The 13,137-nt window shown below is 53.8% G+C and overlaps 1 protein-coding gene across 5 annotated transcripts in view; it reads left to right on the top strand.

Annotated features, from left to right (window-relative positions):
• PDE4A (phosphodiesterase 4A) overlaps positions 1-13,137 on the top strand; it is a 47,175-nt gene extending 34,038 nt beyond the window's left edge. For 4 of the 5 annotated variants that reach the window (XM_038567317.1, XM_038567316.1, XM_038567318.1 and 1 more), the window contains 9 exons: positions 2,144-2,237; positions 3,764-3,987; positions 5,100-5,198; positions 5,303-5,467; positions 5,753-5,852; positions 5,978-6,132; positions 6,330-6,452; positions 6,856-7,038; positions 10,511-13,137. In XM_038567317.1, the coding sequence (XP_038423245.1) occupies positions 2,144-2,237; positions 3,764-3,987; positions 5,100-5,198; positions 5,303-5,467; positions 5,753-5,852; positions 5,978-6,132; positions 6,330-6,452; positions 6,856-7,038; positions 10,511-11,197 (1,830 nt within the window). In that variant the 3' untranslated portion in view covers positions 11,198-13,137. Of the gene's footprint in view, positions 1-467; positions 615-2,143; positions 2,238-3,763; positions 3,988-5,099; positions 5,199-5,302; positions 5,468-5,752; positions 5,853-5,977; positions 6,133-6,329; positions 6,453-6,855; positions 7,039-10,510 lie in introns of those variants that run through there. The other variant, XM_038567320.1, reaches the window with a different exon arrangement.

The raw sequence follows: 13,137 nt of genomic DNA, 5'->3' as shown, positions 1-13,137 counted from the left end.
GAATGTGTAGAGTGTCTGGGTGTGGGTCTTTGTCTCTGGGTGTGTCCATGGAGGGTGTGCATGCCTCCCTGCCCATCCCTGGCAGCCCCCACTGGATCCTGGCTTAGGCCCGTGGGCACTGATGCCCCTTTAATGCCCCCCCACCCCCGGCACCACCTGACGTCGCATGCAGCCTGCCAGTGCTGCAGTGAGCACGCACACGCACACACAGGCGCACACACGGAGCCGAGAGCCTCCGAAGCCACCTCCCGGGACCCTCGCCCTGCCCCCTCATGGGCAGGGGTCCCAGGCCGCCTCCAGCCGCTGCCGCGGGGGGGCCCACCAGGGCCGGGGGCTGGCAGACCATGTAACCAGGGCTGCTGTCGGGAGCGCGGAGGGGAGGGGAGCCCCCAGCCCTGCTGGGCCGGCCCAGGCCCCTCCGCGGCTCCCCCTTGCACTGCCCACCTGCCCAGAACCCCCCCACCCCCACCCACAGTGGCTGTTAACCCCGGGACTCCCCAAGCCCAGCCTCTCTGTGCGGCAGCCCCGAGCGGGGCTAAGATTCCAAGATGCCCTTGGTGGATTTCTTCTGTGAGACCTGCTCCAAGCCGTGGCTGGTGGGCTGGTGGGACCAGGTAGGGGAACTCGGAGTGGAGGATGGGCAGGAGACTGGGCCCTGGCCCTCCCACTCTGGATCCTCCAGCCCCCGGTCTGGGCTGGTGTGTGCAGCTGTGCACGTGTGTGGCCTGGACATGAAACCTTGTGACTGTCTCTGTGTGTGGCCCAGGGCTGGGCGGGGATAGTGGATGGCTGGGGATGTGGGTCTCTTGCTGGGTGTGACTGTCAGTACTCGCCGGTGTGTGTGTCTGCAGTGGTGTGGGGCTGTCTGACCATATGCTGATTTGCCTGGGTCATGATGTGGCCCTCTCTGAGATCAATCATATGGCTCTGATTGTGGTGGTGTGTGTTGGGACATGTTGTGAGCGCAGGGCTGTGTGATTTTTCTGGGGCATGTGACCCCAAGTGTCGGTGACTGCCTTATTGTCTGTGCCCTTTGATTTACGTGTCTGTGGCTGTGTGGAACTGTGTAAGATGGTAGTCTGTGACTCTGTGTGTGGTTGTGTGACTTTGTGGGTCCATCTTATGTGTGGTTGTGTATCTTTCTGTGCAACTGGGGTCTCTGGCAGCACTGGGAGGAGTAAGTGCCCCATCCTGGTGTGGGCTGTGTGAGCTCACCCTTCCTGTCCAGTGTCCCTCCTGCCTTTCTGGACAGAGTCTGCTCCTGCTTTGGGGGTGCTCTGGTGGAGCTTGGGGGCGGGGAACCAATGCCCTTTCTCCTGCATGCACAATGTCACAGCAGACGCTTGTGTGAAGTGGCACGGGGGGACCAGGAGGGACCTCTAAGCCTGGCTCTGGGTATACTCCATTCGTCTGTGCATCCATCCAGCCCTCTGAGGTTGAGGGAGAGGGGGCTATGATGGGAACCCCTCTCCCCTGGGTGACCCAACAAGGTTTCCTCAGCTCACTATTCGCTCCTGCCCCTGCCAAACCTTCTCTTCACCCAGAACTTGCATGCTCTCCTGTAAAGGAAACACTGTATTCTCTCCTTCCAAACTGGGCGGTTGGGAGCTGGGGGCCAGGATGCCTTGGAAGTGGGGTCTCTATCTGGGAAGACTTGGGCCAGGGTAGCTCTGGGAAGGCAAGGGTTAAGGGGCCTGCGGCCTGCCCCCTTTTCCCCCAGCTCAGCAGCTGGTTGGAGGGGGAGTTGCTAAGGAGACTCCCATCACCATGGCGACGGGATTCTCCTGACACCCAATTGGTTCACTGGCAGGCAGGAGCCCCTCCCTTCCACAGGTGCCCCTCTGGCTCCTCCTTTGGGCCCTGGGGAGGAGGAAGTCTCGGGAGGGGTGCCCCCCCTTCCTTAAGAAGGAGGAGTATGCTAGCTGAGTCCTGACTTCTAAGCCTGGGGTCCCCCTCCAGACCTGGGAGGAGAGGAAAGGCTGACCCCTCCCCTCCAGCAGCTTGCTGAGGGCTCTGTTGGCTAAATAGCAAAGTAGGAGGGACTCATGGGGTCTTTAGAAGTTTCTTGGGAGGGGCTGACCTCCCCCACCCTCTGATGCCCTGTCTCCCCATCATTCCTTCCTTCTTGCCTCTTTCACTTTAGTTCAAGAGGATGTTAAACCGTGAACTTACACACCTGTCAGAGATGAGCAGGTCAGGAAACCAGGTCTCTGAGTACATCTCCACCACATTCCTGGGTGAGTGAGGGGCAGCACTTTGTGGGGAGGCTGTGTGCCAGGACTGGAGGGGGACTGCCCCAGACCACAGGTCCTACTGCTGACATCTGCCCAAGGGACTCTGCCCCTTAATTCCTCAAAGATCAAGGTTACCATGCTCTAGATACTCTTGATGCCCCCACGCTCAGAGGGATGTCAACTTTTATTGAACCTCCACATAAAAATATCTCTCCAAGCAGAAAAGCCCCTCTACACTCAGTGGAACCTCAATGGAACTCTCAAATTCAAGACCTCAAGAAACCCACAAACTAAAATAGAACTCTTAAACTTTAAATGCCTCCAGGCTGAAGCCTTCCCCAATTCAGCAGAATGTCCAGACTCAGATTTCCCTCCCACAAACTCAAGAGAGACGCTTACACTCAGTAAGTTCTCAGACTTGGGAGAACCGTTGAGATGCCTACACTCAGTAGGGTTCTCAAACTTTTTTTTTTTTTTTTTTTTTTTTTAGGGTTCTCAAACTTAAGAGAACTGCTGTCCTTAAGAGCCCAGAAAAGTCCCCCAAACTTTAAAAACCCTCCAGGCTGAACAGTCTCCCAAACTCAGTAGAATCCCCCACCTTGATATGACCCCCAAATTCAGTAGAGCCCTCCTCCAGACTTTCCCATACCAACACAGTTATATGGAACACCTCAAATTCATTACAAACCTCAAGCTTGTGGGGAGCTCCAGCTCATCCTAATCTCTGAACCCAAGAGCCCAAGCTGAGACTATCCCCCACGAACTCAGGGTAATTTCATCCTCTCAGTTGATCACCAGAGGTTTCCAAATTCTAGAGACCAGCCCTGCTCCCGAGCTCAAGAGAAGGGTTCAGAGTTTCAAATGGTCCCGCCGGTGGGGGTGTGGCCATGGAGAGTTCTGAGATCCAGCCAATGGGAGCATGGCATGCAAATAACCCCTATTAGGCCTTCTTGGGGACTGGCAGGGCCCCAGGTCACAATGGGTGGCCCGGGCTGGGCTCTGGAAGCCCTTGAAAGCTCAGGAAGAGGGCTCCTGGGGCTGGCCCCCAGGCAGGCTGGTGGCAGAGGGGTGGGCTGGTGGGGGGAGTTCATGGAGCCAGAGACTACCCTTCCCTCCCTCCTCCCAGTGCTCTCCACCCCCACCAGCGCTCTTGGGCACCACGAGGGTGTCTCCCCTGCCCGACAAGTTTCCCTGCCTACACAGAACAGGCAGCGACTCTCTCTAGCATCCCCACCCCGCTTCCTGGCTTCCCATGGCACCCCCCTGCCAAACCTGGCGATTCGACTGGGGCCACCCCATAGCTCCGGACCAGCTCCAGGGTCCCCACTCCAGCCCACCACCTCTCAGAAGAATTCATCCCTTCCTTCTGACTTCCAGCTTATAAGTAACACACAGCATGACCCAAAGGGGTCTGCCCTCCCCAGTGAGGCTTCCCAGGGCATTGGTGGGGAGCAGGGGAGGGGAATTGAGGGCCAGATGAGGGGGTCTCTGCGGGCTACTCATGCTTGCCTCTCCTCCATCTTCTGCAGACAAGCAGAACGAAGTGGAGATTCCATCACCCACAATGAAGGATCGAGAAAAACAGCCAGCCCCACGTCAGAGACCCTCCCAGCAGCCCCCGCCCCCTGGGCCGCAGTTCCAGCCCATGTCTCAGATCACAGGGGTGAAGAAACTGATGCACAGCAGCAGCCTGAATGATTCCAGCATCCCCCGCTTTGGGGTGAAGACAGATCAAGAGGAGCTCCTGGCCCAAGTGAGTGGCGGCTCAGCAGGGGCTGCACTGGAGAGGGACAGGACAGGCCCAAACCATGGCTGGGCACTGGGTCAGTCTGAAATGAAGATTCAGGTATCCTGGTTTATGAGACTCCAAGGAGAGAGGAGAGTAGAGGAAGCAGGATGGGAAGGAGCTAAGTAATAAGACAGTGTCAGCTAGAGTCTGGCCTGAGCCTGACCCCATGAGGAGCTCTGGAGCGTGCACAGCGCCACAGAATTGAGCCCACCTTGAGGCAAGAGTGCTGTGTCAGTCATTGGTGGTGGGCTGCCCCCAGAGCGGACAGCATTGCCTCCTCCGTGTAGCTCCTGTGGGGAGGGGCAAGAGCAGTTTTCTGGAGAACGGAGCAGCATGAGTCTTGCTAAGCAACAGTCCCAGCAGGTGGGGAAGCATACTCTGGTCAGCGAAGGGGATCTCGGCAGATGCCCCATAGCATCCACTACAGGCCAGATCTGGGTTCAGCCCCTGGCTCTTCCATGATACCTAAAGCCAAGAGGCTCTCACACTGGTTCGTATGGCAGGACGTGGTGCACTCTTCTTGTTGGCTCCCTCAGCTGACATCTATTGTAACGTGCAAGCCAGCAGTAGCCAGTGCCACATTCACTCACCCAGTGCTTATTGAGCACCTACTACATGCTGGCACTGTTCTGGGTTCTAGGGAGACATGGAAAACCAGCCCATGTTTCTTTCCCCCTGAGCAGTTTAGCTCAGAGGTTAAACTGTGCTTTGGGACCAGCCAAGCTGAGTGCACGTTTCAGCTTTGCCACTGAGATGCAGGGTCTTGGGTAAGTCTCCTTGTTCCTATGAGCTTTAGGTCTCAAACCAAGTGAATGAGATTAAGCAGTGTAATGCTTGGCAGATAATCATCACTCAGTCCACAGTTGCTGTGGTTGCTTTGTTATCTTCTGGCCCAGTAGGACATGGACAGTAACTTCTGTGCTGCTGAGCATGTCACCCACTGGGTGAGCAATAATGGTGCTCTTTTCAGACCAGTGCTCTGAATTTCTAGGAAAGAGTAAAGAGGGGTGAAGATCACCCAAGTGGGTAGGGGCTTGGCCCTGGGTCTTGTGACCTCTGGCCTCCGATTCCACCAGGAACTGGAGAACCTGAACAAGTGGGGCCTGAACATCTTCTGCGTCTCAGAATATGCTGGAGGCCGTTCACTCAGCTGCATCATGTACACGATATTTCAGGTAAGATGGGCTGAGTGGAGCAGAGCATGAGGGAGGGGGCAGGGTGGGGAGCAGAGAGCCAGCAGGAATCACTGCCCCCCCCCCCCATACCTACTTACCCTCAGGAACGGGACCTGCTAAAGAAGTTCCGCATCCCAGTGGACACCATGGTGACTTATATGCTGACCCTGGAGGACCACTACCATCCCGATGTGGCTTACCACAACAGCTTGCACGCGGCCGATGTGCTGCAGTCTACCCATGTGCTGCTGGCAACACCCGCGCTAGATGTGAGCACGGCCTGGCCCCCGAGTCCCTCCCCACTCCATCTCCCATGTCCTGTTTGTCTGTCTGGCCCCCGAGTCTCCCCAACCCCATCTCCCATATCTTGTTTGTCTATCTGGCCTTAGGTCTTTGACCTCCATCCCTCTCTGATCCTGTTCCTCTTTCTGATCCTTATTTCACTCTCCTGATCCCCCCTTTGTGACACCCCCATCTCTCTCTTATCCTGTCTCTCAGACCCCTCCCTAATCTTTCTAACCCATCTCTCTCCGACCCCCACTCTCTGCCCCTAGGCTGTGTTCACGGACCTGGAGATTCTTGCCGCCCTCTTCGCGGCTGCCATTCATGATGTGGACCATCCTGGGGTCTCCAACCAGTTCCTCATCAACACCAGTGAGTGGCCCCCCCACGGGGGTGGGGCCTGCCGGGTTGGAGGCGGGGCCTTCGCTGCCCCACCCCACAAGGCTCCCGGTTGGCTCCTGCCCTCCCCTGACCCCCTGCCTGGGCCTGGGCTGCAGATTCGGAGCTGGCGCTCATGTACAACGATGAGTCGGTGCTGGAGAACCACCACCTGGCCGTGGGCTTCAAGCTGCTGCAGGAAGACAACTGTGACATCTTCCAGAACCTCAGCAAGCGCCAGCGGCAGAGCCTGCGCAAGATGGTCATCGACATGGTGGGCGGGGCCGGGGGAGGGGACGATGCCTTTGAGGCTTGGGGAGCCGCAGGGTCTGAGTACAGAACTGGTTGCCCCAAGGAGAGGCATCCCTTGGTGGGGGAGGAGGACTGTGGCGGCTGCAGATGGGTTGTGTAGAGTGAAAACTTGAGAGGCACAGGGCTTCGGCAGCCCCTGTGACACCCCCAAACCCACAGGTGCTGGCCACGGACATGTCCAAACACATGACCCTCCTGGCAGACCTGAAGACCATGGTGGAGACCAAGAAAGTGACCAGCTCGGGGGTCCTCCTGCTGGACAACTACTCTGACCGTATCCAGGTGCTCGCCCACACACCATAGAAGGAGTCTAGGCCTCCTCTCTTCCTCTCTGCTCTTTGGGTCTGGGTGGCTTCCCTCCCTCAGCCTCTGGCTCCCCTGTTGCCCATCTTCCTGTCTCTTTCTTTTCTCTCTCCCTCCCATCTCTCCCTCACAACCACCATCTCCTGCCATCCCTCCTCATTTCTTCTTCCCTTCCTTCATTAACCGTTTCCTGTCTCCTCCTCCCCCAACGCAGCCTTCTTTCCTCTCCCCCTACCTTTCTGTCTCCTTTCTTCATTTCCCCTCCCTCCCTCCATATCCCCACTACCCCTTCACACTCTCCCCATAAAGGGGGTGGTAAGGGAGCATGAGCCCCCACACTGGAATAGGGGCATGGCCTCTGAAGGCCCCCCACCTCATGCAGGTCCTTCGGAACATGGTGCACTGTGCAGACCTCAGCAACCCCACCAAGCCACTGGAGCTGTACCGCCAGTGGACTGACCGCATCATGGCCGAGTTCTTTCAGCAGGGTGACCGTGAACGTGAGCGGGGCATGGAGATCAGCCCCATGTGTGACAAGCACACAGCCTCGGTAGAGAAGTCTCAGGTACAGTTCTATAGCCCCTATGGAAGGCAGCAGGGTGGCCCTTCCCTGCCCATGCTGGCCAGGAGCTTCAAGGCCTAGAAGCTCCTCCTGCCCTGCCTCTCTACAAAGTCAAGTTTTTCCATTTGCTTTTTTCCTTTTCATCTTGATGGGAAATTTGTAGCATGTTCTCTCCTACAGAACAAGCAAACTGTGGACTCACAACTTGGAGACCTGAGTCACACAGATCGAACTCATTTGTAGCCACCAAATAGCATTAATGATAATACTTACCCAGTTCTTAGTTACAGATCTTACATCAATGCAGCCTCTCAGCTTCCCTGTAACCTGGTCACTGATCTTGTCCTCGATTTTTGGTGGTTGTTTTTGTTTTTGTTTTTAACACGTATTTATTTATTTGAGAGAGTTAGCACCAGTGGAGGGCTGGGCAGTAGGGGTGTTGGGGGGAGGGACAGAGGAAGAGGGAGAAGCAGACTCCCCACTGAGCAGGGAGTCCCATGAGGGGCTCAATCCCAGGACCCTGGGATCATGACCTGAGCCGAAGGCAGATGCTTATCCTTGATTTTTGGTGGATTTTGAAATGAGATGCAATGATTCGTCATCGTGTGCTATTTAACTTAACAAGAGGTACAGAAACACAATCTTGTTTGTAAAGTGTGAACGTGAAAGTTTCTCACCCTCCCTACTTCCGGTCTCTTCCCTGGTGAGACCTATTTTTCCCTGGTTCACTGCGCATGCCTTTCCAGACCAGCGTTTACCCAGTGTTGGTACTGTGGACATTTGGGGCCTGCATCGTTCTCTGTCCCAGGGGCTGTCCTGTGCATGGTAGGGTGTAGAGCAGCATCCCTGGTCTCCATCCTCCCCTTCCAGTTATAGCAACCCAAAATATCTCTAGATGCTTCCAAATATCCCCTGAGCATGCAGATCACCCCCATCCTCCAGCTCCTGGGAAAACCAATTTCATACATTTTATGATAGAGTTCTGTTTGTGCAACTTAATAGTAATAAGTTTTGCTTTTTTTTTTAAGATGTTTTATTTATTTATCAGAGACACAGAGAGAGAGAGACAGACAGACAGAGACAGAGAGGGAGAGAGAGAGAGAGAGAGAGACAGGTAGAGGGAGAAGCAGGCTCTATGCTGGGACCCTGATGTGGGACTCGATCCCTGGTCTCCAGGATCACTCCTGGGCTGAAGGCAGCGCTAAACTGCTAAGCCACCAGGACTGCCCTGCTTTTTTTTTAAATATGAATTTTAGGGGATCCCTGAGTGGCTCCACAGTTTAGCGCCTGCCTTTGGCCCAGGGCGCGATCCTGGAGTCCTGGGATCGAGTCCCACATCGGGCTCCCTGCATGGAGCCTGCTTCTCCCTCTGCCTGTGTCTCTGCCTCTCTTTCTCTCTCTCTGTCTATGAATAAGTAATAAATAAGATCTTAAAATAAAATAAAATAAAATAAAATAAAATAAAATAAAATAAAATAAAATAAAATAAAAATGAATTTTATCAACATATACTTATTTTTTTGCAGCTTGCCTTTTTTCCAAGCAATGACCTGGAGATCTAAGTTTCTACACATAGATTTAGCTCATCCTTTAAAAAAAAAAAAAGATTTATTTATTTGAAAAAGAGAGAGAGGGATCCCTGGGTGGCGCAGTGGTTTAGCGCCTGCCTTTGGCCCAGGGCGCGATCCTGGAGACCCGGGATCGAATCCCACGTCGGGCTCCCGGTGCATGGAGCCTGCTTCTCCCTCTGCCTGTGTCTCTGCCTCTCTCTCTCTCTCTCTCTCTCTCTCTCTCTGTGACTATCATAAATAAATTAAAAAAAAAAAAATTTGAAAAAGAGAGAGAGTATGCACATGGGGGGAGGGGTACAGGAAGAGGAAGAAACAGACTCCCCGCTGAGCAGGAAGCTTGATGCAGGGCTCAATCCCAGGACCCTGAGATCAAGACCTGAGCCAAAGGCAAGCACTTAACCTACTGAGCCACCCAGGAACCCCTAGCTCATTCTTTTTTTTTTTTTTAGATTTTATTTACTTATTCATGAGAGATACACAAAGGCAGAGACATAGGCAGAGGGAGAAGCAGACTCCCTGTGGGGAGCCCGATGCAGCACTCGATCCCAGGACCCTGGGATCACACTCTGAGCTGAAGTCTGGTGGTAGCAAACACTCAATAAACGTTTGCTTTAAAAAAAAAAAAAAAAAAAAAAAAAAAAAAAAATAAACGTTTGCTTTGTAAGTGTAACCATTCCCGCTAGCAATCTTCTTTATACTACTGTTACTTAAAAAGTTTTGTTTTCATAGATCACACAAAGATAAACGTCCCTCTTGCCTCTGGCCCAGTGATCACAAGTGCTAAATTTTATTTTATTTATTTTTATTTTTTTTTTTTTATTTTTTTTTTTTTTACAAGTGCTAAATTTTTAAAAAAATATTTTATTTATTTACTCATGAGAGAGAGACACAGAGAGAGGCGGAGACACAGGCAGAGAGGGAAGCAGACTCCCTGTGGGGAGCCCGATGCGGGACTCAAACCCAGGACCCCGGGATCACCCCTTGAGCCGAAGGTAGATGCTCAACCACTGAGCCACCCAGGCATCCCCTAACTCACTCTTTTTGACTATTGTATGGTATTCTCACAGATATAGATAGGTAGTGGTTTCTGGGAAGACATGGTTTTTCTCCTGTGGCTGGACATTGAGGTGTTGAGGAGTTAAAATTCACAGTGACTCAAACAAGATAAGCCTTCATTTTTTTTCCCTCTTATGTAAAAAGGCCTAGAGAAAGAATTTAGCTCCCTTTGGCTCCATGAAATTGTCAGGTACCTAGGAGACTTCTATCATCCGAAGCGTGGGGCCTCTGTCCCCAGAGATCCGTCTCATGGTCACAGATGCTGTTGAAGCTGTAGCCATTCTGGCTACGTAGCAGGGAGGAAAGGTCTCTGCCAGCTGAGGCAGCACCCCTACCCTCTACTCCCACCCCAGCTCCCATCTTCCATCTACCTGTGGTCACATTGCCACCCCTTTATTTTTTTTTTTGCAAAAGTGGCTGGGAAATGTAGTTTTCAGCTGTATGGGGGGAAGCATTGCCTCCACCAAGAAAAATCAAGATTCTGTTAACAAGGAGGAAAGGTAATATCACAGTGAGTTAACCAATACTTTGCCGTGGAGTTAAATTTCTAGTTTTTCTTCATTGTAAAAAAATGTCATTATTACTATCTGTGGGGTACCACAATTTTTTAAAACTAATTGCCAGCCAACCAATATCTGAAGGTTTCCAGTATTTGTTTGCATCTCATGTGTAAAGTTTTTTTTTTTTTTTCTTATCAGTGCAAGAGTTTTTCCAGGGTGGATCTGGAGAAGCAAGACTGCTAGGCTAAATGCTGTCAACATCTTGCAAATTTTACTAGATCCCACAGCATGGCAGGACAATCTGCACCAGCGGACCACCAGTTTTTATCTTTGTTCCTTCTCTTCCAGGTGGGTTTCATCGACTATATTGTACACCCACTGTGGGAGACGTGGGCTGACCTGGTCCATCCAGATGCACAGGAGATCCTGGACACATTGGAGGACAACCGGGACTGGTACTACAGTGCCATTAGGCAGAGCCCGTCACCACCTCCAGAAGAGGAGCCAAGAAGGCCAGGCCACCCACCCCCACCTGATAAGTTCCAATTTGAGCTGACACTGGAGGAGGAAGAGGAGGAGGAGGTGTCTACTGCCCCAGGTGCATTCGAAGTACAGGGATTGTCCATGGCTCAGGATCCGTCCCCAGCCGAGGACCTGTTGGAGGCTGATGGCCAGGATATGCCCATGGAGGTGAAGGTAGAGGAACCGTGCTTCACACAGCAAGCAGACTCAGCAGATAGTGTGGCTGCAGGCAAGGACAAGGCCAGGTCCCCAGATGCATCCGTGGATGCTGTGGGCTGTGGTGGCCCCCTGGCCCTGTCTGTCAAGAGCCCCCCTCTGCCTGCTTTGAGGACCCTGCCCCCTCCAGAGGAAGCCCCGGGCCTCCCGGGCCTCCCCTCCATGGCGGCCGAGGTGGGGGCCCAAAAAGAGCAGGCTGCCAAGAGGGCGTGCAGTGCGTGCACGGGAACATCTGGCGAGGACCCCCCGACCCCCCCAGCTCCTGGCGGGTGGGGATCAGCCGGAGGTCCTACCTGAGTCCCAGGCCCTACTCCCTGTTGCTCTCCCTGCCTCCCTCCACCACCACCATCACCCCCCGACCACCTCCGCCACTGCCTCAAAGACTCTTGGGCCTCCCAAGAAAAAAGAAAACAGAAAAGTGGGTTTTTTTCTCTTTTCTTTTTTTCCTCTTTCCCCCCACCCCCACCCATGGGGCCTCTTTTTGGAGGTGGGGGCTGGGGAATAAGGGGCGGAGGTCCCGGAAGGGATTTTATTTTTGGAATTTTAATTGTTACATTTTTAGAAAAAGAAAAAAAAAAAAAAACAGGATAAAACACAGCCACTGTAGACGCTCCTGTTCCCCCCACCGACTACACCCCTTGTGTCCCTCCCAGTGCGTCCCCCCCTCCCCAGGTCCCAGGCTCAGTCTTCCGGCCTCCTAGGGCTCCCTGCCTGGGCCCAAGCAGGCATCACGCCTCCCTCCAGGTTTTTCTTCTGAATTTTGGAGGGTCCCTGGAACCCCACCAGGAATAGCCATTCTGGGCAGGGTGCTCAGAGGGGGCTGTCACCGTGGGAGGCCCCAGCTCCAGCCCCTCTCTGGTTCACCGCCCACCCCACTCCCCCAAAGTCTTCCACCTCATTTTGCACAAACCTGGCAATACTAACTTGGGGGACAGGGGAAGCTGTGTGCTTTAAGATGTAGCAGAGGGGGGTGTTGGAGGGACGTTCACACCACCAACCTGGGGTCTGAGGTTTGAGGAGAGCCTGATCCCCCCCTTGGCTTGCCATCCCTTTCCCCTTCCACTTTGGGTTCTGTTTGAGTTTTCTCCATTTTGGGGGGGTGGCTCTGAACCACACCCCTCCTTCCAGCTGCTTCTCCTCTTGTTTCTGCCTTAATGATGCCCATGGCTGTAGGAGAGGGGTTTGCAGTAGCTCCCACCTTCACGTTGTGTGGGGTGCGGCCAGGCCCAGAGCCCCCCTCCTGGGCACCCCCCCCCCTCCAGCATCCTCCTGACCCCCTTCATGACCCTTTGCCCTAGGAGGAAGCAATAACAGTGTACATGCACATCCCCTTTCTGGGCAGCCCTTCCCACCCTGGCACCAACCAAAGTCATTTCTCCTTCACCCCCACCTGGCCACACTACCCCACCACCCTTAGCTATTCCTGGAGCAATACAACAGACAGATGCAAGGCTACTCTTCTCCAAGCCATGGGGGACTGTTTGGAAGGAAAGACCCCCCCTCCCTCCCCATCTTCCTCCTCTTTTATGCCCCCCCAGCCCAATTCTGCAGCTGGGCAAGGCAGGGCCTCTCTCTCATTCCCCCGCCCCCAATTCTGAGCACACGGTACTGTAGCCCCCAGCCGCCCCCAGCCTTCCATCTGTCTGTCCGTCCCCGTGGGATGTACCACCCACCCCCACTCCCACAATGCTGTACAGGGTTCATTTTTGTAGCAAAAGTAGTTTCTGTCCCAGCCAGTGACTGGAGTGGGACTTCTTTGGGTTTTCTTTCTTTTCTCTCTCTCTCTCTCTCTTTTTTTTTTTTTTGTACATATTGTATGGTTGGTTTGTAAATTATTCTACAGAGGCAAAAAGGGAAAATAAACTTGCCCTTCCCCAGCTGACCCAGTCAGGGGAAGGAGGGGTGGGGTCTCCCAGAGAAAGAGTACCCACTCCCACTGTATTATACAAACTGTACCATAGACCCCAAATGGGTGGATTCGGCGCTGCCGCTTGATGGGAAGTCGTGTCATTGTAGGGGGCGAGGGCTGAGCAGAGCCTGCCCCTTCCCCCTTACCCAGGTGTGACTGGTGAGATGGAACCCCACCCCCAATCAGGGCTCCTCTCCCCAGCGGGGGGCACGGGACCCCCGCCCTGTGCTGCTCTTGTGTTGTCCACTTTGACGATCAATCAGTCGGTCCGTTGATCGATAATCAATCCTTTGATCTTGTCTCCAATTAAACCGAGGCTTTCACTGAT

Source organism: Canis lupus, chromosome 20 (assembly GCF_011100685.1).
Source record: "Canis lupus familiaris isolate Mischka breed German Shepherd chromosome 20, alternate assembly UU_Cfam_GSD_1.0, whole genome shotgun sequence".
NCBI classification, from domain to species: domain Eukaryota; kingdom Metazoa; phylum Chordata; class Mammalia; order Carnivora; family Canidae; genus Canis; species Canis lupus.
The sequence above is the reverse complement of the archived record's forward strand: the minus strand, read 5'-3'. Positions and strand labels throughout refer to the sequence as shown.